General features: G+C 40.4%; 5 protein-coding genes and 5 non-coding genes across 10 annotated transcripts; 9 read left to right on the plus strand and 1 right to left on the minus strand.

The window, feature by feature from the left end:
* The first annotated feature begins 2719 nt into the window (after positions 1–2719).
* On the plus strand, positions 2720–5070 carry LOC128733553 (uncharacterized). Its single transcript, XM_053827212.1, has one exon. The coding sequence runs from the start codon at positions 2873–2875 to the stop codon at positions 4649–4651; it is 1779 nt and encodes a 592-aa protein (XP_053683187.1). The 5' UTR covers positions 2720–2872; the 3' UTR covers positions 4652–5070.
* Positions 5071–12046: 6976 nt separating this feature from the next.
* Positions 12047–12118, plus strand: Trnaq-cug (transfer RNA glutamine (anticodon CUG)). Its single transcript has one exon. It is a non-coding gene; the product is annotated as a tRNA-Gln (tRNA).
* Positions 12119–12387: 269 nt separating this feature from the next.
* LOC128733568 (zinc finger protein with KRAB and SCAN domains 5-like) lies at positions 12388–13957 on the plus strand. Its single transcript, XM_053827237.1, has 2 exons — positions 12388–12607; positions 12695–13957. Exons 1-2 carry the CDS (start codon positions 12582–12584, stop codon positions 13743–13745), a joined length of 1077 nt encoding a protein of 358 aa, XP_053683212.1. The 5' UTR covers positions 12388–12581; the 3' UTR covers positions 13746–13957.
* Positions 13958–15161: 1204 nt separating this feature from the next.
* Positions 15162–20848, plus strand: LOC128733561 (glutamyl-tRNA(Gln) amidotransferase subunit B, mitochondrial). Its single transcript, XM_053827224.1, has 5 exons — positions 15162–15276; positions 15331–15768; positions 15833–15981; positions 19887–20305; positions 20363–20848. The coding sequence occupies exons 1-5, from the start codon at positions 15191–15193 to the stop codon at positions 20846–20848; spliced, it is 1578 nt and encodes a 525-aa protein (XP_053683199.1). The 5' UTR covers positions 15162–15190.
* Positions 16116–16187, plus strand: Trnag-ucc (transfer RNA glycine (anticodon UCC)). Its single transcript has one exon. It is a non-coding gene; the product is annotated as a tRNA-Gly (tRNA).
* Positions 19480–19551, plus strand: Trnag-ucc (transfer RNA glycine (anticodon UCC)). The gene has a single exon. It is a non-coding gene; the product is annotated as a tRNA-Gly (tRNA).
* On the plus strand, positions 19741–19812 carry Trnah-gug (transfer RNA histidin (anticodon GUG)). The gene has a single exon. It is a non-coding gene; the product is annotated as a tRNA-His (tRNA).
* A 176-nt stretch (positions 20849–21024) lies between the features above and the next one.
* Positions 21025–21096, plus strand: Trnah-gug (transfer RNA histidin (anticodon GUG)). The gene has a single exon. It is a non-coding gene; the product is annotated as a tRNA-His (tRNA).
* Positions 21097–21288: 192 nt separating this feature from the next.
* LOC128732589 (uncharacterized) lies at positions 21289–22350 on the plus strand. Its single transcript, XM_053825871.1, has 2 exons — positions 21289–21391; positions 21458–22350. Exons 1-2 carry the CDS (start codon positions 21384–21386, stop codon positions 22341–22343), a joined length of 894 nt encoding a protein of 297 aa, XP_053681846.1. The 5' UTR covers positions 21289–21383; the 3' UTR covers positions 22344–22350.
* A 193-nt stretch (positions 22351–22543) lies between these two features.
* LOC128745471 (zinc finger protein 32-like) lies at positions 22544–23676 on the minus strand. The gene is made up of 2 exons (XM_053842547.1): positions 23654–23676; positions 22544–23585 (listed from the first exon to the last, which is right to left on the minus strand). The coding sequence occupies exons 1-2, from the start codon at positions 23674–23676 to the stop codon at positions 22619–22621; spliced, it is 990 nt and encodes a 329-aa protein (XP_053698522.1). The 3' UTR covers positions 22544–22618.
* Between the last annotated feature and the right edge of the window lie 2480 nt (positions 23677–26156).

Consider the following 26156-nt stretch of genomic DNA (forward strand, 5'->3'; position numbering starts at 1 on the left):
TCTTCATGATAACTGCCATAAAACCATGTTAATGCCCAGTGCCCTCACTTAACAAGGTTTTTAAAGCAATTTTTAGAATAATAATAATGCTTCTGTAGACCAGCAGCTGCCAGAAACTGGTGCAGCTCTTCGACAAAGCATTCAACAAAGCTATGGAGCTCATTGTACCAACTAGCCTAAATCAGCCAGCCTGCTTTGTTGACAAGAAAGTATGTGGCCATAGAAAGAAAAGTTCCAGACTTACTGTCAAATAAAAAATATCTGTATGAATAAATTGCCCAGCAAAAACACAGGGTTTCCTTAATAAACTCTATTTACTCTTCAGGACAGCAGGGAAAAATCTATTTGGACAGGGAATTACCGTTTCAAAAACATTACAAAACTAACAGATTTAATGCGGTTTGACAACAACCACAATAAGATTAGAGTGGTTTAATGAAAGATGTTGTATAGCCAGCAGGTTGGTTGTAGAAAGTGGTTTTATAGTGGTTGTTTTTTTTTGATTCTTTATTTCAGATTCTTTCAGCCTGCGGTTGCTATCTCACCAAAATAGTATAAAAACTTGAGATCACGAACCACCAAACAATGATCTAATAGGACGGATTCAATTATGGTTATTTCATGTTGGTTCCAGAGATAACATTTTAAATCTTCTAATTAAATTCTAAACAATAATATGCAGAACAAAAATAAACAACGAGTCTGCTAATTGGGAACGACGCTGCGATGCCAAACTAATCAGTGTTCGATCACGCAGCGAATTGTGTGAATGTTCGCAACGTTTTCGTTTGCAATCGGCGGCAAAGGATTAAATTGATTACGGCAAGCAATGTTTACTCGTCGCATAATATGCTCTCGGTGAAGGAACAGTGTCTGTATGACGCGCATTGGCTTCGGTACAGTTAAACTGATACCAAGCTGCGCGCGGTTAATGACCCGTTGGCAATATGGAACATGTTATGCTGGATGCTGTGCTTGAGTGACTAATTTGCGTTCATTCATGTAATCGCTCGCGCCAAAAGGATTAACCTGAACGGATGCATCCGAGCGATTTTTGCTCGGAAACTACAGCAAGATGTTTTACTCGGATGAGTGAAATACAATTCGATATTTTTCCGAATTCGTTGACTGAATCTTTATTAGCTAAATTAAGGTGTTTTTTTTATCAAGGAAATTGTTGAATATGTGAAATAATCAAAGCATACTGCTCTTGTTTTAGGTATAAAACAGGCATTTTTTATTATGAAATTCGTACTTACTCTAATTGGTCGGTGTTAAGTCAGACCGAACCAAGTAACAAAACTCTGATTTCGAGAAAAACGCGTTTAAAGTTTTCTGCTGATATGTAGTTTAAAGCTGTCAATCATTTCATATCTTGGTCCGGCCTGATTTAACACCGACCAATTGTCAACCTAAATATTACCAAAGAGTTTTCGCCTAATTTTATACTTTTATATACATGATTAAGATTAATTCCATATTTTTGAGTCGAAATGGTAATTCTGTAACTTTTGAATAAAACTTTGATGTTTCATTCGGATATTATTTTTTTTTAAAGAGCATAGCATTGCTAAAATATATAAATGCCTTCATTTGCCGCACCAATAGATGTAAGTATTAATGTGCACAACTCACAGTTTTTAGGCGAAATCTATAAATCAATGCCAATATGTCAAAATAAGCGATAAATATTGAATTTTTCGGTCATTATGCGGCATCATTACCAGAAAAATTTGTTTTCAAATGCATAAATACCACGCTCATAACGACTTGTTTGTGCACATTTGGTAATCAATGAACGGCAGTTTTTTTTCCTATTGTTTTTTTGTACACTACAAACGAATTCCTTTTTTTTATAGGCCTGGAAGTTTCGCCCCTGGTCGATAAGCAATGATGCCTGAAGAACTGTCTAAAAATATATTGACCTTTACGTCATTACGTAATCTATCCTTAGTTTTATGTTTACTTCGTACTTGAGCAAACAGCGCTGGTCCTGAATAAACAAAAGATTTCCTTCGTAATTATCAACGCCCCGCCTAGGTGAAACCAGTAAGAAACGTGGAAAATGCTGTTATTGTTGATAACAAATTCTATCCCGCTTGCTCCCTGTCAAACAAACGCCGGGTACAGTTTTCAAGTTCATGGCCATCCGAAAAATCACGAACAATGGTCGTGATCCGCTGCATTAGCAGCCCCACAAAATCGATAGCACTTAGTAATGGACAAATAAAAGCAAAATCTGATTCATCCAACAGGTTGGTTGCAAACAGAGACGCCCCAGCTATCCGCTGACATAGTTTGCTGCTCGAATTGGTACCTGGTCTGCATAATGATGCATGCTCTGCTACACTCCTGCAGGGTCAAGCTACTTCATCCTCCATCCGCAGGCGATAAGGAAAGGTCCAAAGTACGTGATAACGACGCCCTGCCTGCTCGCTACTTCTTACTCCTTCGCCTTACAGATAACCGCATCCTGCTAATATTGTTTTATTGTTCAATATTTTTACTGTTTGCCTCTTCCTCTAGCTCTAGCACTAGCCGGCGGTATCAACAGTGTGCAGCGGCGATTCATCCCTTCCAATGAAATCTTCTCGCCAATACGCCCTTATCACCGTCGACTTAATTTGGTTCCGAGATTTTAAATAGGCAGTAACGATCCGCAGCTCATTTAGTCTCCTTGAATCGATCACCGGACTACAAACTGTGGCGGGATTACAAAGGATTCCATCCAATTATTTCGGAATAGTTCATAATTCTGGAAAGAAAACTTGTGTTTCAACGGTGCGCAATAGGACTTCATTTTGTGATGTGTTGAAAAACATTTCGTTGAAAGTGAAAGTGCTAAAGACTCGAAATAATTCGAATTCGAAGAATGCCTTCCGCTAATAAGGACAAACTTTTCGGCCCTTGGAGCCGTAGTGACAGCAGTGGCAGTATGTTCCTGTCGAACAATAATAATGCGGATAATTTGATTAAAGCCTACGCAAGAACGGCTCCGACCAGTCCACGTTGGACTCCGGTTGGTTCACGGCATAATTCACCGCCCATGCCGAGTTCGCCGCTGTCGTCTTCACCACCCTCAACTTTACGAAGAAACTATTCCAGTACATTTATGCTGATTCCGGAGGATCGTGCAGTAGATCCAGTTTCAATTGATCCGATTCCACTGATCAACAACGGTCGTGATCGTCGAGAGGATTTCAGCAGCAAGTATCGCATTTCCAACGGGCGCGTTATCTTACGATTGATCCTCTGGTGGCCGCTACTACTGATTGCCATTGCTCAGCGAATTTTGGGATTTTTGATGCAACTTTCATGGCGACCGTTCTTGATCGCGGCCCCAGCCTTTTGGTTGTCCGCCTGCCTATGGATGTTCTGGAAGATTGTAGCCCTTCCTTTAGCTTTTCTCAAATGGGCCTTGGTTGCTTTGCACACGCCAGCTCACGAGCGAAATCGCAAAAAGCGCACCATTCTGATCAGCTGTGGAAGCACCATTCAAACATTACATTTGGCTAGAAATTTCTACAAGTCTGGAGCAAGAATCGTGGTTTTTGAATTCGAGGGTTTATTTGGATTGGCTAGGTTCTCGACGGCCGTCAGCAAATTCTATACGATCCAAAAACCCACTCCGGACACAGCAAATGAATATATCGCAGCACTCTGCGAAATCGTCGAAAAAGAACAACCCACCCATTACATTCCTGTTTGCGCAACAAGCGCCGCCCACTATGATGCTTTGGCAAAGCCCCATCTGGAGCTACGCGGCTGTTCCAGTTTCATTCCTGGTGCACAGGAGACATCCGTTCTGGATGACATACTGCAAGTAATGCAAAAGTGTGAATTCAATCAAATTACCATGCCACCCCATCAAGTCGTTGCTTCAAAGGAAGATCTACATCGTTTATACGACAATGGTTGGCTGTCCGGTTATCGAAATGTGATGATTGCCTCCGGATTCTTGGGAGTGTTGGAACGAGCAAAGTACGTTCTTCCAATGAATCGAAGAGATCTGAAACTCAATTACGAAATCAGCGATCTGCAAAAATGGGTTGTAGTTCGAGATGTGATCGGAGCACATTACGTAACTTGCACAACAGTCAAAGATTCTCAGGTTGTGGCAAATGTAACTTGTGCCATTCAGAGCGATACCAGAAGTCTTGTTCCAGAAAACAACGAACATATTGAAAACTGGCTGAAGGAATTCTTCCGAAAGATTCGACTGCAGCGTCCCCTGAATGGTCACATTAGCTTTCGATTGGCGAAGTGTGCTTCGAGCGGAGAAATTCTACCATTGGGAATTCGAGTCGGTGTGTCGCTGCCATACATTTGCTACACCGGAGTTCATTCGCGAGTAATTTGCAAACCATGCCCTCATTTCAACCGACAAAATTCCGGCCCTCTCGTGCAGGATGGTGGCCGCTATTGGATCCACGAAACGGTAATGAATGCCATCCGTCGTCCCAGCGTTGATGCCGTGCAACAATTGATCGGAACTGTGATCGACAAACGGGAAGCGTTGTTCGTCTACTGGGATCCTTTGCCGTACTGCGCCTACTATCACTTCCAGCTGCCATTCAACTCGGTGAAGAGCTTTCTGCACAAACGACAGAGGGCGCGAACGTTGCCACGTGCCGCTGCACCAGTGCAGTAAGTGGCACATCACGGCACGGTGCAGTGATTGCCAGAGTCGGTCAGAGTGCAACGCCAGCCGCTGATAATCGACTGCGGGCCGATTTTGTTGAGTTGTTTTAAGTTTTTTTTTCAATAGACATGGAGAGAGAAGTATCAGACTCGCGAAGATCAACATGTGTGCAAAGAATGACCGAGTGCGAACGAGCGTGAGAGTATCATAGGGTAGCCGTAGGATCCGGATTCTAATTAATAAATAATATTTTGATAGCATTTGCATACACATTTTAGCCATTATCAATTTGACTACTTAGAGTAGGGGAGATTTACATACATGTCGTTGTTGCTGGGCAACCGAATGGAAGTGTTTCTGAATGTTTGGTATATGTCGAAAGTAAACATATATAAAAAAGAGTACAAATTGTCGTTACCAAAACTGTACATACATGAATAATAAAAATCTATTTTAAATAAGCATTCGTCTTGTTTTTATAGCTGAAAGCCATGGTGTTAAGTCTTATCTGAGCAATCATTTTGTTACTTAAGAAGTCAGTGACTTTCACGCTGTTAGCCTGCTTGAGGGTTTCTGCTTCCTATAGGTCTTAAGTATTTAACCTTCCTTTGACACGATCGACATTTTACTTTGAGATCCACACGTTTTTGTCAGCATCAAGAACTAAGATCCACTTTTGCTAAGCACGATGTTTTTGACATGAAATAAATGTTTCGATGTAACGTAATAAATCAAACTACGCATTTAATTAGATATTTTAGACTATAATGGGCATATATGACTATATGTTTACATGAAAAAAAGAAATATCTAGGTTTTATAGAGATTTCTTCTTATTTCGTCAAAAGACGGCGCTAAGCGTTAAAGGGTTAAATTATAATACATTATCTGTGCGAACGTCTTGCTCTCCGAACACGGATAACAGTCAGACACACCTCTTGTTTACTGCAATTTCAATTGTACTTTTATTTAAGGAAAAAAGTGACAGGGTTTCCCCTGTCGTATTTCGTCTACGACTTGCAGGCTTCATCAGTGTCTAATTTACATTTACATTTATTATAGTCAAAGGGATTAGAAAACTATCATTAACTACTGATAGCTATCAATATAGATAGATCAAGATAGATAGATAGCAATAATATCACTAAATATCAGTAAGTGTTCGCAGTTATTGATGTTTACTGATACAGTCGTCCCGTTAGAAAAATTAGTTAGATTAAACTTATTGCTCTGTAGTTGCGTACGATAGAGGAGGATGACACAATATGTCGTCGTTGTCGTCATCAGCCTAGAGCCGAGGTGGCTCAGGCTGTTTCAAGCAGTCATCTTCATTCCACTCGATCTTGGGCCACTCGTCGCCAATTTCCCAGTCGTCTCAGTAGTCGCAAATCGCTTTCGCCTTGGTCGAACCATCTTGCACGTTGAGCCCCCGCGTTTCCGGTGCCGGTGGGGTTGTTGAAGAGCACTGTTTTCGTCGCTCTGTCCTCTGGCATCCTTACGGTGTTGTCCGACCTACCGTAGCCTACCGATTTTCATCAGATGTACGATGGAAATCTCTCCAAGCAGTGCAAATACCTCGTGATTCACACGCCTCCGCCCTCTCCGCTTTCAGTTTGTACTCTACCAAATATCGTCCGCAGTACCTTCCGTTCGAACACGGCTTCAAGTCTATAAAGAACTACTGACCTAATAAGGGTTAGTTATGTACATTGTCAGCTTCGTACGGCAGTGTATGATGCGTTGAATGGTAAAGTATGCCCGTTTGCTCGCTTGAATGCGTCGCTGGATCTCCTTACTAGTGTTGTTGGCCGCGGTAACCAGCGATCCCAAATACACGAACTCATCTACCACTTCTAGTTCGTCGCCGTCTAACGCGCCGAGGCACGCGTTTGTTTCCTAATCCTTTTCCTTTTATGTATTTGACATTCGATGGGTTTATATTTAACTCGTTTAGATGTCCGCTCGTTGGGTCATCGCTTTAAGAGCGATGTTGAACAGTATAGGGCTTTTGCTACACACACATGCAAGACATCTGTTGGGCACACATTGCAACTTTTCCTATTCGATGCAGCAAAAACGTGCTGGATAAAATTATCATTTTTTCTAAAATTATTCATCATTTTAAAGCAACTAATAGCTTAAGTATCCGACAAATGTTCCCTGAAATATATGCTGACTTTTGGTAACTAGGGTTTCGGTGAATTCGCGTTAAATCGGTGTCCCAAATATACTGTTTTTGCAGCAGTATACGGCATAGGCGGCATAGGCCAAGTTGAAAGTCACGGAATATAAAATTGGTTTTAGCATAATAAATTGCTCTCTTAGCCGAAAGCAACTGCTGGCTATTGATATTTGTTTAATTTTATCCCGCTAACTTAGGTTATAGTTACATTTTTGATCATTGCTACCGCGTCTTAGCTTATTTGTTGAAAATAATTTTTTTATTTAGTAAACAGATATATTACCTTGCCATATGTATGAAGCAATTTGTAATTTCTGTTTTAAATGAAGAAAATAAATCATTTAAAAAATTTTGCTCTTCCCAGCCCGTGTGTTTTATATGGAGCTGTCACTTTTGCCTGCCCAACAGATCTCCAATACATATGCACTCTGCAAACACCCTATGCTAAGATAAGTCGACACGTTGTCTCAATTTTCGCAGCTCCTCGAAGGGACTCACAATTGTGTCCCCCCGAGACGTAAAAGTCGTGGGCTTAAAACCGTCATTAGACATTACCCTTCTTTATCGACAGACTTCGCAGCCGGCTGTTTAGAGTACAGGAAAATTACGGGGCCAGTGTAACGATCCTACTGACTCTATCAAGCAAGCACCGTCTAGCCGAGATTCGAACATGCGACGACTGGCTTGTTAACCAGCATCGTACCTCGAAGCTAAGTAGGCGTCCCCGAGACGTGCGAAACACATCACTTGTTCCAATATAGTTCTGATAAGTCGCGTCAGTCCGAAAACTGCTGCTGATCTCGATCGACTGTATCATATGCTGCTTTGAAATCAATAAAGATGTGTTGCGTGGACACGTTGTACTGAAGCCAGCCTGATAAATTACAATGTAAACTTACAATGAATAACGCAGTTATATAGTAATATTACAAATTCCTATGTTTTGCAATCCCGTGATGGGTAAAATTACTGGTATTTACTGATAGTTATCAGTAACGTACTGGAAACTACTGATAGTTATCAGTAACGATTTTTAATGAGAGTTCCCATCCCTAGTCAACAGATAGAGTATAATCCTACTATCAACTATCTAATTAGAACATATATAAACTAGCCTAGCACAAACATCTTTTAAAACAACGCTTATTGTTTTCACAAGACACATTAAAATCAAACACTTCCTTGCATCTATTAAAAACCCGGCACCTACTAAGCACTGGTTCGTGTAACCTATAGTTAGTTCTTGAGTGCCGATTGACGAGAAAGGCATGCAAACGAAGATTACGTCTTCTAGTGTATATATCTTGGCGACTAAGCAATGCAGGACAATTGATATTTCCTTGAAGGAGATCGCCAACGAAACACGCCTTAGCCACATTGCGCCTTCCTTTCAGCGGTTCTAAATTAATCAGCTTGCAACGGCTTTCGTAACTCGGTAGGTTACGTGGGTCACGCCAGCGTAAGTGTTGCAAGGCAAACCTAATAAATTTCCGCTGAACTGCTTCAATTAAAAGCGAAACAGAAATCCTAGTTGCGAGGAAGCCCTGGATACTACGAAGGAAATGTGGTTCTTGAACGTTAGTTTCGAGTCTAGCAAGACTCCCAAGTCTTTAACAGTTTTTTCGTGCTTTAGGTGCGTCTCACGAAGGGCGTAATCGTGCAAATACATGTTACGTTTGCGACCGAAAGAGATGACTGAGCACTTGGACACATTTAGTGACATCCTGTTAATTCGGCACCATTCGTCAAAGTCTCCAGATCCTGTTGCAGGAGATGGGCGTTATTAGGGCTTTTTACTGTATAGAACATTTTCAAATCGTCAGCATGAGATAATCTCAAACATTTGAGGATCATATTCACGTCATGTTCATGTACAGCAGAAACAGGAACGATTCTTGCATTGCACGGATGATGGACGATGTATGGGCGATTAAATTGGTTGTCGTTGAGCGCTTTGGCATAAATCCATGCTGGTCAGGAGACATGCAGTGTGAGGAATCTGGAATAAAGTTTTCCAAAATTGAAATAATTTAGAGACAGCATTTAAGGCAGCAATACCACGGTAGTTAGCAAAGGTTTTTTTGCACCCCGTTTTGTGCACAGGGAAAATAAAGGAATCCTTCCACCACTCGGGGAAAATTCCCGTCGTCAATATCGAAAGCTTTAGCTAAGGGTAATGCAAGAGTATTTAGACAGCGCTTCAAGATTATGGAAGGAATGCCATTTGGGCCGCATCCAGTTATTTCGGAAGGCTTCAATTGCCAGGATTTGATGCAGGAGCGCACGGCCAAAAGGACTCCGCCGCCAGAGCTCTTGTTACTATTTAAGGTTGTCCGATCGTGCCGATAAACCGAGTACGTGTCGTCGAACAGTTGCTTTGATAGTGTGCCGATCTTCAGCCAAGTTTCCGTGAAAGCGGAGATATCGTAGCATGTGCATGAGCATGAGTTTTCTGGTAGTATAGAAGAATCAGGACGATGACAGGTCGAGCAACTTCGCGAGAAGATGCAGACTTATCGTGTATTTGTTTTCAAACGCATTCCACGGCGCCTCCTTCTGCAGCATCATCATTCAGGTGTTCTTCGAACAACTTTTTTCACGTGTCAACCGCTTCGCTTTGTGATCAGATTTTCTTCCTCGACCTGAATTTGTCAAGTTTTGCTTTTTACTCCTCACAATCGTGATCAACTGGTTTTTTGCTCATTCGAAAACAGACACTGATGATGCCTGCAAGTCGTAGGCAATTAGGTTTTCCCCTTTTTGTCAACCTCCCAGTGCTGATTCCCTTATGTTAGGGAACATGTGTGCCATGTTTGATATAGAACCGGCCAAGCATCGAAACTGGATACAAAAATAAAACGGTCATTCTACGGTTGGACAATAATGGCTGACATGTTTTAGTCCACACATTCCGAATAGCAATCGAAATAATAATTCGATTCGGGCAAACCCTCGGAAACTGAGGCTTGATATCAATATTAATCGCAATTTGCAGTCGGGTAGCCCGAGCGAAGGTTATCGACAAAGTGCACATTCTTAATCGAATGCGCCGGCAAAACGGTGGAAATTCGAAGAGAAGAAATTTGCTAGTAATGCAACCGAACCGCTGTAATTCCGAACAGACTGCCTCAAAATAATTAAGTACAAATATTGATTTTTTCAACCAATCGTTATATCCTATTCGATTGAATTTGCGAATAAAGTTATTCATCTTGAGGTTAGATTAAATTCTTCACACTTAAAAAAAAGTGCCGAAGAGATTTGGACAGCCGAGCGTTTGGTAAAATTTTTTATGATGCCAAACGTTAGTAAAGATCCGTAAACGTCGATTTGCAAAACTGAAATTTTTACCGAACGCTCGGCTGTCCAAATCTCGGCAAATTTTGCTGAGTTTTTTAAGTGTGTTCATTTCAAAGGCTTTCAGCCTGCGGCTGGTTCTCCTTCTTTAATCTTGCGCATAACAAACTGAATGCGTACGGTTTACTGGATTTTGAATGCATGTCCCAGTTAGCATGATGCGACGACTCTTGTTCGGTGTTGTTTTACAACTGACCCTGTCATTTGCAGTGAAAAACAAAAATGCTGAAAAATTTGCCTATGCTGCCCAGCCCAGCCATGGTACTTTTCTTGGTTACAATCGACCAAAATTTACTGCTGATATTTAGAGATTTAGTAAAACAATGAAACTTTTCTATCATTTTTTTCCTCTCAGATTCCTTGAAACGTCGGCTGCATTTTAAGCTAGTATAACATAGATTTAGAAACACAGCTGACGGTGTACAACAAAACGCTAATCAAACCAGTAGTCCTCTACGGATTTAAAACAGTAACAGTAACTTACGGAAGACATACGTGCACTTACCGCATTTGAATAAAAGCTATTGCGGACTATTTTTGGCGGAGTACAAACGGATACCGTAGAGTAGCGTAGACGTATCAACCACGAGTTGCAAGCACTACTTGGAGCGATTCCCATCGTACGCCTGGCGAAAGTTGGGAGACTACGGTGGGCCGGTCACCTCGCAAGGACGCCGGGCGAATGTGCAGTGAAATTTGTTCTCTTCACCGGCATCAGGAATTTAGGAGGGCCAACGTGCTAGGTGGCTCTTCCCAGCTTAAGCCGAATTGCGTGTGTCGAGACGTGCAACGAATTGACGACAAGTGGGCCAGGACCAAGTACAGGGACTCTCGGCCGGTAGAAATACATATAAAAAATTGGTTTAATTACCAAACAACAGTATGTTACATTTTCTTAGCCAGCAGTTCGTAGGTGTTATTATTATTCATATTTACATTTGTAATGTAAGGCAATGCCTTCGCCTTATTTGATAAAGTTCTAATGATATTTTTAACATGTAAAAACATCAATTTCATGTGACGGCGTTACTTCTTTGGTTTCACACCTCCAGCGGAGTGAAACTACTCATCAAATTTTCGTGTTTTTTCCTTGAATTGATTTGGTAAATTGGTTTGTTTAAGGTAAATTTGAAAAATTAACTTGAAGTTATTGAAAAAAATTAGTGATCCAGGTACCTTCTTAGGTACTAGAATTGAATGATGGATAGTAACAATTTCAGTCACGTTATGTTTAGTTACGAAAACAATTAGAGATGAAATGCGTAATGGCTGATTTTGTAAACAAATACGAACCAAGGGCGAGAATAAAATAAAAACAAATTTGTGTTTCTCAAGTTGTTTACAAAGATTACGTATTAAAATGGTTCCCTAAGTGGTAACCAATGTTCCAAACAAGGGATGGTCGGTAGTTAGCAAATAACGTGCCGATAGTCAGCAAATTACAAGTTACCGAACAGGTCTGTGACATGCAGAAAGGCAATGCATACAAAAATTGTATCTTTAACGTTTTGGATTTTCAAAAACAGTTTTTAAAAGATGATCACAAAAATTTGTGATTATATTCTAACAAAGAAACAAGTAAGAACAGTTTACTTTTTTGCCCCTTCACATTTCGAAAATTTTTGCTGAGGATGGGGGAGGATGGGAAGGGATGACAAACTTTTAGAGATATTTGTATAAGCATTATTTCACACATAACTATTTATTAGACAGGTACCTACACATAACTAGGTAGCCTTTTCGTTTCAGAACTCTCAATCTAAAAAATGTTTTGCATCTTATTCATCTCTGATAAAATTTCAGCATATCCATGCCACTAAAAAGTAGAAACAACGCACCAATTGTTTTCATCCCGTATCTCAACTGGTTCCATGGTGTAATGGTTAGCACTTTGGACTCTGAATCCAACGATCCGAGTTCAAATCTCGGTGGAACCTAAGTAACGATATTTTTTGCTTCTTTACTCCTTTTTTATATTTTAAACTGCTTGTCATTACTGTCATTACTGAAATGCCAAAGCTTCGTCTGAAAGAAGTCGATAAAGTAGATTGTACAAAGCTTTCTGGGCGAACGTTCAGCACCCAGCACGCACCGCTTCGCTTGCACACATATCTGTCATTTATTCGAGTTTTATGTTTTATGAAACAAACAATTTTGACAGTTCCGTTCGAAACCGACTGTGGTGGAGCTTTGTTTCGGTGTTTTGCGTAGACAAAAAGGAAAAAAAAGTCACACACGAAGACGATCGCTCAATTTGAGCTTCCCCGACCCCATTTTGGTTGTCAGTCCAATGTAAACAAACGGTAACCAGAAATAATTTTAAACTGCTCGGAAAATCGGAATTTCTCCCGCGGAAGTGGCTTTAGGTCCACTCTACTTGTCGGAAAACAGTACATCCTAATGGACCTCACAATTTACAGTGATGTGTAGGTGTTTTTTGCCCGCAAATAAGCAAGTAATTACAATGTAAAATATGCGTTTTTTTTGCTTTTTACTTTCCATATCGAGAACAGACCAAATGAAACGCCCGGGTCGTACTGTCGGTTTTGTTTTCGAGAAACGGAACTAGTTCCGATTTTCCATCCGGCAACACTAGAGCCGGTAAACCGGCAGCTTCTGGAGATAATCAGCGAATGTACGGATATTGAACTCACGGCGGAAAATGATTTCCCTTCTTCAGCCTGTCAGAATTGCCTACAAGTGTTACAGGAATTCTACCACTTTCGGCGACGCACGAAAGAATATGACCGGATTATCCGGGAGAAAGCATTACCGCGTATGGAACCGGAAGTGTTGATAGTCAAACAGGAACCGTTGGAAGATGATACATTGGAAAGTGTTCGGAGACAATTTCTTGCCGACCAGCAACTCCAACAACAACAACAACAGGAAGAGGAAGATACCATTCAAGAAGAACCGGAACCAGACGAAGCAGATGAAGAAGAACAGGAAATTGGTAGTAGCAGCAGCACATTAACTGCAGAGGAATCGCGTGAAGAGGAATTCCAGCATCCTAGCCTTAGTGCCATTTTCAAAGTACGCACCACATCCGGTTCAAGTGGCTCGAAGGCTACGTTGGGCAATAGCTTGGAGGATAATCGATGCATGGTATGCGGTGAAAAGTTTTCCTCTCGGGAAGCATGGATCAACCATCTTCCGATCCACGCAGTGGAGCGACCGTTCCAGTGTCATATCTGTCTGGCACAATTTAAGACCAAGTACGTACAACAGAATCACATTAAAACAGTTCACCAAAACATCCGCAGCTACCAGTGCAAAATCTGTACCGATCCGATCCGGCAGTTCAAGAGCAAGCGCACTTTGGAGGACCACATGCGCTATCACACCGGCGAAAGGCCCTTTATGTGCACATTGTGTAATGTGAGTTTCTCGTCGGGCAGCGTTCATCGGAACCACATGTACCGAGTGCACCGGGAGATGCGCAAGAAGGACCGAAAGTGCAGTTACTGCGGGAAAGAGTTCGACCGAATACTGGACCTGAAAAGGCACCAGACGAGCTACTGCGAGAAGATCGTCGGCCGGGCGATGGCAGAAAGGCTCTAGATTGGGCCGCAATTGGTTGATGCTACCGCACACATATACACTTCAATAACAAGGAATAGTGCTCGCGACAGACGACACAAAAATACAACACACACACATAAACATTAAATTACTATAATATATAGTACATAGATTTATATATCGTAGAGCTAACCCCACGTGAATAGAGCTGATTATAATTTTACTGGAATAAAGCATTACATTAGCGCGTATTCGGTGTACCAGAAATAAGCTATTTCTAATTCGCATGGGAAAAGATAAACCATTTTTCGTCATGTATCGTGTAACGCAAGCTTTGATCATGAGGATTCTCACTAACATTAGTTTTTGATTCAATCTTCTAAAAATCTGCTACTTTAGTTGAGTGCTCGGAATTACCTATGTGACGGTAATGATGAACAAACAGCCTTACTTTTGATTCAGACGGGTCACTTTTTCGATCAAAAGTGAATGGTATTTCTTGATTACGCCAACGAAATGAAACATAAAAAAGCTCAATTGAAATGAACATCCGTGGGAATGGTGGGAATCAAGAGTACAGGTATTCTAATGGACATGAATATCGCAGTTTGTTTCGTTCAAAAGCAGCGTTGGATGTCTAGATTGTTTTCTTATAGTTTAGATTATTTAAGGAACTAAATATGTTTAATAATCTAAGGTCAAATAAATTGGTATTCTGGAAAATAATCCAGATTCAGTTGCTATGCCAGGCACAATACTTTATGCTGTAGTCATAACTCATAACAAAAACAAAGATAGCAAACCAACCGTTCGACTACTTCGAACTAACCGTGCATTAGGTAATACAATTTTCGTGCTGTGGCGTTGGCAACAATTGTATCCAAACAAAAATGTTTATATCTCGTTCAACTTTGAAAAATTTTAAATACTCAATTTATAGTAAAAATATTTATAATTAATATTTTTAATCTGTTTTTCCTTACAATTAATATTTTGACCATATTTCCCTATTTCCAGTTGCTATTCCTATTCGTAGTAAAACAAGCACCTATACAAGCTATAATTTATTTTTAATTCTACTTACCGCTTTCAATTTTCTTTATCATCATTATATTTTTGCACAACTGGTTTTGATTACGTTCGCTTAATAAACGTTTTGTGATAGGATTTGCTGCACATAAGACCATAAAACCAAATATTTGTCATTTTTACCTCCAAGTATTATTATTTACAACGAACAAAACAAATCGGCGCAAAACGAATGAACAACATTGAACATCGAACGATAAGTCGGGATTCAGAACTATTCGAGCAAAAGTGAACTGCTCGATTATGGTACCGTGTTTTTGTGTCGGCCTGTTGGTTTGTTTCACACATTGACACATGTGCACATGTGTAGGTTCGACGAATGTTTTGCAATAAAAACAAAAGCCGAAAACATAACGCATTGTTTGCGGCTAATTTACTTCTAGTAGGTCGCAAAAATGTTTAAAAGAACATTGGGTTATAAATGCTCAAAACATTTTGAAGGAATCAAAACAAGAAGTTATGCGACAAATTGCATTGCAAGGTAAGTATCTCACGTTTAGTATGCGTTCGGGAAATAATCTAGTATTTGTTACAGACCGAATCGCTGGAAGAGTGTGATCGGACTTGAGATTCATGCTCAAATTCAGTCAAAATCAAAGCTATTTTCAGGGGCGGAGGCATCGTTTGGAGCCGCCAGCAATTCGTGTGTGTCTTTGTTCGATGCTGCCATTCCGGGAACGCTGCCCGTTCTGAATCGGGCTTGCGTAGAGCAAGGTGTGCGGACTGCCCTAGCATTGGGTTGCACTGTAAGCCCGGTATCAATGTTTGATAGAAAGCACTATTTCTATGCTGATTTACCGGCCGGTTACCAGATTACGCAACAACGAGCACCACTAGCTAAAACTGGAAGTCTTACGTTTCCGGTTGTAGTACCTGGCCTCAATCAAAAACCGTACTATAAATCATCTCGAATACTTCAGCTGCAGTTGGAGCAAGACAGTGGCAAGTCGCTGCACGATCCTTACGAGAAAAAGTGTTCTAAATACTGCATTGTGAGGGAATAATTTAAATAACTGTTATTTTATTTTATCTTACAGGAGTCTGGTTGATCTTAACCGAGCCGGTATACCGTTGATGGAGCTGGTTTTTGAACCGGACCTTGAAACTGGTGAAGAAGCTGCCGCTCTTGTTAAGGAACTAATACTAATTTTATCTCGCTTGGGTAGTTGCAGTTGTCGAATGGAAGGTATGTAAGATAGATATTTGTATTTACCAGACAACATAATTATGTTTAGTGTAAAAACTGAAATTTTCGGAATGCGATTTCACATAAAAAGCTCTAAAAGAATGAATAAAGCTTTTGGCTATAGACTTTTAGATGCGTCGGTGGTGTAATGGTCAGCATAGTTGCCTTCCAAGCAGTTGATCCGGGTTCGATTCCCGGCCGACGCAAGATCTTTTTGCTATCATTCGCACCTGTTTTGAAAGCAATTAAATTTTTAAGACAAAATTTTGGTTGAAAGAAAAATAAAATGTAAATTGTAACTTAAATGTTTAATACAATATCTTAACAATTTCTCCCTCCCATGGGTAGGTGGTTTGACGCGTACTTCGGCCAAACGACCTAAAAATTCTTAGTTCCGCATGTAGAATGTTTATAGTTTAAGTTGGATATATGTGTAGTATGTAGTATTGCATAATTTAGCTTTATGTGTAGCATGTGTCTCGTAAAGCGGAATGGAGCGAAATCGAACGGATTTGATTTTAAATTCAATCCGTTTGGGCCGAAGCACCGGGAGGGCTTACTCGGTTCCCTAGATGAATTGCTGGTATGCACAGAAATTTCTCTAGAAAACTGAAACCAAATCCTACCCACCATTCATGAGATTTTGACTTACTCATGAAAATTAAAATGTATCGCTAGTTAGAACGAACGAGTGTTCAAAAATGATGTGATGTCTTTATTTGCGTAATCGAGACATTTTCTATGAGATTGCCATAGAATTTGTGGCTGTTATGCGATTATGGACAGCACAGCACTGAAAAATATACACACACGTACATGTATACATGTGTATGCATGTATGAGTGTGCATGGGTGTATAGGTACGAATGAATATATGTTTGAGTGTTCTATGATGAGTCGGAAATTCTTCTTATACCTATGCTGCCAAATTACAATTATTAATGGGCAGGAAGTTATAGTCAGTAGCTGTGTTTCCTGTATCAGTTTCCTATGCTATTACTATTATTACTAATATTGCTATCGTTGCTGTTACTGTCACCTCTATTGTATTGTTTTGGATGTAATTATAATTTTTTTTTTTTTTTTTTTTTTTTTTCTTATTTCCCTCCTTTATTAGAATGATTTGCATGTCTTGTGACTAACCGCGTTAACGGTATTCAACTAACAACATAAAATGATCATGTATGACGCTGTTTGTCTCCCAAGGGCCTTCCTAATGCTGATGAGCCTCTGTCGGAGAGTCCATCAAGTCGAACGGTGGCAACTCACCGGCGGCCTGCTCCTCTCCATTCTTGCGGCTGTCGTCGCGGTCGGACTTAGTGGATCTCTCGAAAAGCTTTATAGCCTCGATATATATCTTGTTCTGTCCATTGCCCAAGGCTGGCAGACTTCAACTGAAATTCCATTTCTAACTAAATCTTTTTAGAGTTAAAACTTCTTCAAGTAAAAACAGGTATTCGATTCTCTGGCTGATTCAAGCGATAGCGAAGGGCTGTCCTCAATATACCATCATTCCCACTTCCTAAAATGGGGTCATAGTACATAATATATGGCCGTGGTATGAGGATTTATTTTTCGATTCAATACCATCCTCACAGAATTATCAACGTCGTTAACATCTTATTAAGTCTTGCTTTAGTGACAGCTTGCACTTAAGACCTAACACGGCATATATACATATCTCCAAGTGAAGTTCTTTTTGATCCACCTCATCCCTTCTTAGTTACAGAATCATTTCAATTGACCACGGTCTGAAGAGCATACCGACAAATCGGTTGACTACCGCTACAAATATGCAATTAATGCCACCGGGAATAATACGAGCGAGTACCAGTCCCCATTACATCGCATCTGCTCTATTTTTCGGAAGTTCAAGTAGTTTTTCGATAGTTCTGAGCGATAATATTGCTCTTGAATAATATTCCGCACAAAATATTCTAAAATTTACGCCATCAGCTACAATACTGCAAAGATGGGAGATAAAGAGGCGGCTGTGGCTTTTAATGAGCATAGGTTGTGGAACAGCGCTGGGTCAATCGTGATGACATGGGTATTTGGGAGATGAGTAGCGTCCAGCCTAGCGAGTAGTTAGTCGGTAGTAGCATAGGTGATGGACAGACATAGAATTCTCGTGATATTACTAACTTGAAAATTGCAATCAACATGTTGACTAAAAAATTCCTCTTTTCTTTTCTTTTCTTTTCTGCCTGATCTCTATCGCTTCTTCTCACGGTAACAATAATGTTGCTGTGAGGGGAGGCAAGAGACCAGTCACAGATGACCACACTGGTGACAACGATGGCGAGGACGGCCGGCGTGGAGCCTGCTTCAGGTTTAATCAAGATTGACTACGAACAAGATGAGGAAACAAACAAAGGAAGGAGAAAACAAGATAAGTACAAGCCATCTTATGCTATATTGACCAAGCACACAATTATATCAAGCCAAGTTCTGTCACTCTTCTTCCGCCCATTAATCCATAATCACCAATACATTATGGAGCTAGCGTAATCCGCACGGATTCTTTTAACATTATCACAACCACCTTATCTCAGCCCTGGACAGACTTGGCTCTAACTGCCCCACCTTGTGCTGCAAACAGAAACAGAAACAGAATACAATATCTTAACAATTTCTGTTTTCTGTTCTACAGACAAATAGAAATTCTATTAAAATTTAATTTTACGTAAAATTGTGCAAAAAATAACGCCTCTTATGCCTTTGACGATATTTCCCGCCGGAAATTGAATCTTGAAAATTCGACACCTGTATATAACTCTATCTGTAAATAAAAACAAGGGAATTATATTCGGATATTCTGATAAGATATTTTGTATTTTTGTAATTTACAATCTAAATTTGTCTTGTATGAACGCCACCATCAGTTCAAGGTCTTGTCAATGTATGTTGGTGTAGAAAAATAGTAGATTCAATTTGTTTTTTTAAATGAAATTCACACTTATACTGTTGTTGAAGGGCCAAAAAGGGTCAGACTCACAAGCAGAAACACTTGTGCGCATTTCGGGGATATGAGAATCACCTACCAGCATTAGGACGATCAATTTCACTGCACTAGCTTTAAAACTCACCTGTTTGTTAGAAGGGTGCAATATTGTTTCAGACCTTCAGAAATTTCCTCCTAGTGAATCCGGTTGACTACTCTGTCCTTCATATGATGCGCCTGTATTTCGACCCCTCTTGTCATCATCACCCCCCTTGTTTATCACATAACGCATATTATGAATTTATCACATGATGTATAATGAAATGAATGAAATAAATATGCGTAACAATAGAACTATCTCACCAGCAGTCCTTTGAAACAAATATATTTGCCTCATTCAAGTTTCCATAAGTACATCTTATATCTCTTATATTAAAAGTAATTACGGCCAATATTTCCACTGGACAAAGTAACATGCTTTTTATTTTTCTTATTAAATATGCTTCTGAAACAATCGCAGAAACAAATTTGCTCTCGGTAAAAATCTGCTTAAGGCGTCGGTGGTGTAATGGTCAGCATAGTTGCCTTCCAAGCAGTTGATCCGGGTTCGATTCCCGGCCGACGCAGGATTTTTTTTGCTTCCTTTTTTATATCATAATAGCGTACAACTAGGTTTGTTATTTTGATATTCGACTAATCTATTATTTAATTTCTCAAAAGCGTGTTCATTTGTTTATCCAAATTATTTAGAGATGATTAATAGTCGTATTTTCTTTTATTGTTGCGCGGGGTCAACAATTGAGCAGGTCTCAACAGCCGTGATCGTCTAGTGGTTAGGACCCTACGTTGTGGCCGTAGTAACCCAGGTTCGAATCCTGGTCACGGCAGTGTGAATAGGCACTGTCACGGTGAGATCCGCCTATATTTTTTACCAATCTATTTTTTCTTGTTCTCTTTCAAGAGGGAGCTCTCCGCGTGGATGCTAACATTTCCGTGCACCGGGAAAACACTCCGCTAGGAACCCGTACGGAAGTAAAAAATATCGGATCCGTCCGCGCAGTTGCACAGGCAGTCGAGTTCGAAATTGAGCGGCAAATTAAAATCTTAGACAAAGGGGAAAGGATCTTCAATGAAACGCGTGCCTGGGATGCAATGGGAAAGCGAACAATCGCCATGCGAGATAAAGAGGTAGTGCAGGACTATCGGTTTATGCCGGAGCCAAATTTACCTCCGTTACACGTGAGTGTTACGAGTTCGACAGACGGCAACAGTGTCGACGCCACGCGACTGATGGCTCAACTTCCAGAACTTCCGGAGGCAACACGAAAAAGACTTGTAGGAATACATAAGCTTACAACGGAGACGGCCATTATCCTAGTGGTAAAATCTTGAGTTTATTCTGTTTTCGAATGGGACTTAATATTATTTCACTTTTAGAATGATGTAACGTTATACACGCATTTCGAATTTATTACAGCAGAGGCTGGTAAGCAGCGTTCTCCGAAAATGGTAGCCAAATTTCTGCTTAACGAATTTTTGGCTGTCTTGAACAAGAATAAAGTGGATTTGCATGAGTGTCGTATCCCCTCCGGCCATCTGGCCGAACTAGTTGATATGCTGGATGCCAACCTCATAAACTTGCATCTGGCAAGTCTAATTTTACAGGAATCGTTGGATACTAGTCATCGAGAAACGCCAACGCAAATTGCACGCCGCAAAGACTGGTTAATGATTACCGATCTCGATCAAATTGAGTCGCTTTGCCGAAGGGTTATCGTACAGAATCCCAAGATAGTGGACAAATACCGTAAGGGCAAAGAAAAAATGCTCTACGCACTAGCCGGTGAAGTGGCCCGAGCGATGGAGCAAAAGGTTGATATGGCGAAAGCAGTTACGGTGTTGAAAAAAATGTTAAAGGAATAAGAAATATAGTTGTTTTTATCAATGAAAACGAAAATCAAAGGCTGAGAGACTGTTTAATTCAATAAAATAAGAATGGTATGAAGTTGTGCTGTAATATAAAAATGTTAACATATTTATTCACATTTTTGGAGAAAGTGGTAGCATTTTGGAAATGAAGAGTCACCACCTCCTCATTAGCCGTGATCGTCTAGTGGTTAGGACCCTACGTTGTGGCCGTAGTAACCCAGGTTCGAATCCTGGTCACGGCAGTGTAGTTAATATGCACTGTCACGGAGAGGAGTGAAGTTTTTTTTTCTTACCTGGCGTTTTATTTTTAGAACATTCATGCGATATAAAGTTCATTTTGCATTACCGACATTGAACAAACTGCTCGAAAAATCACGAGTGACGCTACAAAAGCTATTTAGAGTGTGTTGAGCTGTCAAATTAAACCCATAAAGCAAGATTAATTTGTTTGTAAGCAGAAGTATCATTTTTATTATTTTGCTAGAAATAAAATACAGCAGATTGTTCCGAAATATCAGAAAATTGAACAATGCAAGTGTAAGTATAGCTCGATTGGATTTGGCTCCACCTAATCGCATTTTGATGTACAATTTCTATTTAAAGTCCAAGCACGGATCCCTCCAAGTACTGCCGACTTTGTTTTTCCCAGCAGCACATCAAGTGTGAACTTCAGTTTTACCAGAACCCGTTAGTTAATCAGATTACCGAATGCCTAGGACTATGGCTCTCTGAGGAAGATGATTTCCCTTGCTCTATATGCCGAGTTTGTGTTGCTTCGCTTGAGATTTTTCAAGCATTCCGTGAGCGCAGCAATGATTGCGATTTGGCTCTGCGTAAAAGCCGTATGAATTTGGTGGATAAAGTAACCATTCCAGTGGATGCTATTAAGCAGGAAAGTCCCTGCTCTATAGATGACGAAGGACAACTGCTGGTTGACGAAGAGCTAATTTTAGGTTCAACATCGCCACCTCCTTTGGTTGAAGGAAATGATGGCATTGATAGCAACGTCAGTATTAAATTGGAACCCTCCGCTGCGAGTTCTACGGTTCAAATGCCTTCAAAGAGACATTTGAAAATACGAGTAGTTCCGGCGGACGACAGAAGGCTTAAAAAGCGAACAGTTTCAAAACGAATGTTTGAAGCACCTACGTATACGTGTGAAAAGTGCAATAACACGTTCGCTTTTAAAGGAATGCTAGCGAAACATACATGTAAATCTGAAGTAAGCTCTTCGGAGAAACATAAAGTAGGCAAAGTGCCACCCGTACGCCTTAGGCCATCGAACGTTGTTGTTATCTCGCCGAAAGAGCTTCGTAAACAATGGAATCTGTACAGTGGACCATCGATGTCAACAACGGTTTCGCATCATAGCAAATTCTATTGTAGCATATGTCATACTACGTCTCCCAGCGCAGCAGCGTATTTCAAGCACCAACAGAGCCATGGCAATGCTGGAACAGCTGCTCCAATTGAACGAAGTTCGAGCTAGAACATAATAGGCTAATTGTAATATTATCATTTTTCCTTAAAATATAGGTTTGTAAACGAAAGATTCGTTCAGGGTTTATTTTTCCTGTCCCAATTACCTATTCCATTATTACAAAACTGACGTCTTTTCAAATATAGTGGCCTGTCACCAGCAATTAGTAACGAATAGATTCTAAAAAAATAGTGTCTTTATTGATTTCAAATCAGTCAAAGTCAAGAATTATAATCGAAGTATACAAAGAAAAACGATTTGCTTCTAATAACCTAACGCAGATCCTAATGATCTACCACTTTGTGATAATAGAGGCTCTCTTCAGTGGGAAATGGCCGCCGACAAATTTCGCACTCTACCATTGTGCAACCGTGTCCTGTTTTGTAGTGATACTTGAGGCCAATTCGATTTTTAAAGTTCTTTTTGCAGGACTCGCATCGATAGACAACCGACTGCAAGCTGTCGTGTGCGTAGTACAAATGTACCGACAAGCTGATGGCCGTTGAAAAAACTTTACCGCTTGGACATTGATTACACATAAATCGAGACGGACGGCCGTTGCATGTTGTTAAGTGCGCTTCCAGCTTCGAGGGACTGTTATAGGACATACCGCAAGCTTGGCAACCATGAGCGAGACGGTGCTCCCGAACTACGTGTTGGGATAACATTCTTGAGCTGTGTAGTTGTTTACCACATTCAGGACAATCGAATTTCTTAAGTGGAATACTGGGCGGTGCTTGAATTATTTCTTGTGCGGGTGGTGCACCGTTAGTTTCCTGTACCTGCGGAGCAGGTTGATAATACTGAGTCGGCATTTGATTAATTTCCTGTTCATTGTACTCGTTTACGTTCACAATTACTTGCTCTGTTTTAATGGTCTGTCCTTCCATAATCAGTGCATTAGGTGTTACTTCCGAGTAAGAATGAACAACCTGTTGTACCGCTTTTTGCTCACCAGACGCATCCACTTCTATTGCAGCGGGTCTTGTTTCTGACGCAGAACGTTGATTTTTCAAATACAAATCACACTGCTGACAGTTGTAGCGAAACTGACGAATCGCCTCCAGTGACATGCAACACTCGTGGCAAATACCGAGTGGAAAATCCTCCGTAATCGTAAGCCATATTCCCAAGCATTCGCTAATGATGCTCAAGAGCGGCTCATTTGCTTCTTCCGGTGTTTGGACGAGAATTTCGATGGAATTTGTTTTGAGGCACAATCGGCAAAAGGAGGGTGTCTCGGTGTAGGGGCTGAAATTTGGGAGGGAAAGATATCTGCTATCTATGATATTTCTCCAGTAGATCCAGTAGATACTTACAGTTCATGTTTAATAGCGTCCATTTCACACAAAAACACTTTTCTATACGCTATGCTTTAATGTCATTTTTGTTTACCTGGCCTGCAGGGATGCCAGGTGGTTTTTTGAAAAGTCTTCACGAAACAAGGAAAAATGAAGATAGAATTAACAAAAGGGCGAATGTCGCAAGCGTAAAAAAATCGAGTGAGGGTTGATTTTCCTATGCTGGTCCAGCAAAAAATAACTCTCACCCGCTTTGTTTACGTTTGCGACATTCGCCCTTTTGTTAATTCTATCTAGAAATGTCTTCATTTGTCTTTCCTTCAGCCACAGACAAACAGACGAGACAGTCGCGATAATTCCATCGTCCAATCAAAAACCACTCATTTTTCAAAAAAGCTTGTTTCGCAACACGGCCACACAGCGGCGCGCGAGTGTTGCTTTGAGTTTTCAGTATAAATCCATTCAAATGTACAAAACCGTACAGCATAAAACCAAAAACATCCCATCAAGAAGACTGGCATCTCTTCCTCGCGCCCATACAAATGACAAGCAACAGAAGCAACAGCGCACCCCTCCCGACAAAAGTTGAAGCTGTGTGTACATTTATAGGTGGGAAAGGATGTGTGCGAGCGTGTCAATGCATTGCATACGTGTTCGTGTACATCCATATTTTGATTTACACACACTAGTATGTGCTAGTTCAACTTTAACTCGGCAGATAGCATTGCTGTTACTGTCGCTCGACTCCGCAACATGCATAACAGAGGGTGCTAGTGTGCAAGCAAAATGTGCAGGACGATGGTTTTTAAAGGATTTTCTTCTAAGTGTCATGTCATTTCGTCAGTGCTTCAGCTTTCCGCCCATTAAATTGCATGGTGAAGACATGTCTTCACCAATGGGGTGGCACGCTAGAATTTCAGCATAACGAACATCTATTCTCATTCCGCTTTCACTAAAACTGCATTAACTGAGGTCGCACTCTCATTTATTCTACAGAAAAATAATGTCTGTTCTCTGTGGTACAGCCCACATCATGAGATGACAACCTTTCCATCCCGTTGGTCTTCACTTGTCTTCACGCAAAGACATTTCACCTTGCATTTCACTTTTTTGTAACATAAATGTCTTCAAAATGAAGACATGTTTTCACTTTTGGCATTTCTGCAGTCCTGTAATAGTCTACGGGGTGAAGTGACTGTCAAATTCATACATTGTCGATGTCCCACGCATAGGTACCAAAATGTTAATTTTGACAAGAACCAAAAAATTTGCTGGGAATTCCCCTTTACTGAGGACCATTTGAAAGTTGCTCTCTTCACTCAGTCTTCACTTCAGTTGCTACATGGGAAAGAGATAGCAACACACCATGCCCTTGGTAATAGTATAATCACGGTCCTGCTAGGCAGCCATGTTTTTGGAGTCAACATCTAACCATTTGCGTAAATGAAACAGCATGACACCGTCATACGTTCTGTTCGTTTCACTCTGCAAAGCCGGTATGCTGGCAGACGGGAAGTATTTTCAAATCTTAAGTAGCCAGATTTTTGCAAAATAACACCCACGCTGGCAGTAGATGTTGGCTACTGTCAAACACATTGAGTAGGGATAGGGTTGCTACTGTGTTACCTGACTCACTGCGAAATGCGTTGTATTCGCGGGATCGTGTTGGTTCGAAAAGCTTCGAAAAATATCGCCCTTGTATCGAAAATATCGTTAATTTTGATCACTAAAAATAACGTACTTAAATATAATGTTCATGTGCCAGTAGTACGCAATAATTGTATTGTGAAACTGAATTGTTATTTATGCAACTTTTTACAAATTAAATGCAATAACAAAAGCACAACTTATAAAAAATCGTTTGTTATCGATATTAACTGCATATGCGTTATGAACGAATAAAACGCATGGTTGCGTTTTATTTCAATAATACGCATATTCGCAGTGAGTCAGGTAAAACAGTAGTCCCTTGAGTATAATATACAAGAGCCATCAGGGTCACGAAACAATGACAGTGATGCCAAACAGAAGTATTTCTAACTATTCAACTATTCAGCAACCGATAAAATATTAATATTGTCAATTGCAAGGAAATTGTACCATCCAAAGTGCGATATCGCTCATAAAAGTGCTATTTTAGTTTAAATCGTTTCGGTATCTTCGGCGCACTTTTTCGTTATCTTCCAAGCAATAAGTGCGCCGAAAAGACCGAAACGATTTAAGCTAAAATAGCACTTTTATGAGCGATATCGCACTTTGGATGGTACAATTTTCCTTGCAATTGACAATATATCGATAATAAATATTGCACGTAGCAGCAATTTTACGAGTCGTACGCAAATTCGTTTTTCAATAATAATTATCCTGTACTTACTAAATACATTGAAAATAAGCTTGTCAAGCAAGGAGGGGTGCAGTGGGGAGGTAATAACGAAAAACTGATGGTTCAAATTGCTAAATTGCAAACATGTGTGGTAAACGCAAAAAATAACCACGCTAATAATTTTTGTGTGGGACTCTA

Source organism: Sabethes cyaneus, chromosome 1 (assembly GCF_943734655.1).
Source record: "Sabethes cyaneus chromosome 1, idSabCyanKW18_F2, whole genome shotgun sequence".
NCBI lineage: Eukaryota > Metazoa > Arthropoda > Insecta > Diptera > Culicidae > Sabethes > Sabethes cyaneus.

What these genes read in the sequence shown, in the direction of transcription:
- LOC128733553 (XM_053827212.1), top strand. Translation starts at nt 2,873, where the DNA reads ATGCCTTCCGCTAATAAGGACAAACTTTTCGGCCCTTGGAGCCGTAGT.
- LOC128733568 (XM_053827237.1), top strand. Translation starts at nt 12,582, where the DNA reads ATGGACCTCACAATTTACAGTGATGT. An exon ending in CTCACAATTTACAGTGATGT is followed by an intron (nt 12,608 to 12,694) that starts GTAGGTGTTTTT and finishes TATCGAGAACAG; the next exon opens with ACCAAATGAAACGCCCGGGT.
- LOC128733561 (XM_053827224.1), top strand. Translation starts at nt 15,191, where the DNA reads ATGTTTAAAAGAACATTGGGTTATAAATGCTCAAAACATTTTGAAGGA. An exon ending in TTGCAGTTGTCGAATGGAAG is followed by an intron (nt 15,982 to 19,886) that starts GTATGTAAGATA and finishes TTCTCTTTCAAG; the next exon opens with AGGGAGCTCTCCGCGTGGAT. An exon ending in AGACGGCCATTATCCTAGTG is followed by an intron (nt 20,306 to 20,362) that starts GTAAAATCTTGA and finishes TTTCACTTTTAG; the next exon opens with AATGATGTAACGTTATACAC.
- LOC128745471 (XM_053842547.1), bottom strand. Translation starts at nt 23,676, where the DNA reads ATGGACGCTATTAAACATGAACT. An exon ending in GACGCTATTAAACATGAACT is followed by an intron (nt 23,586 to 23,653) that starts GTAAGTATCTAC and finishes CCCAAATTTCAG; the next exon opens with CCCCTACACCGAGACACCCT.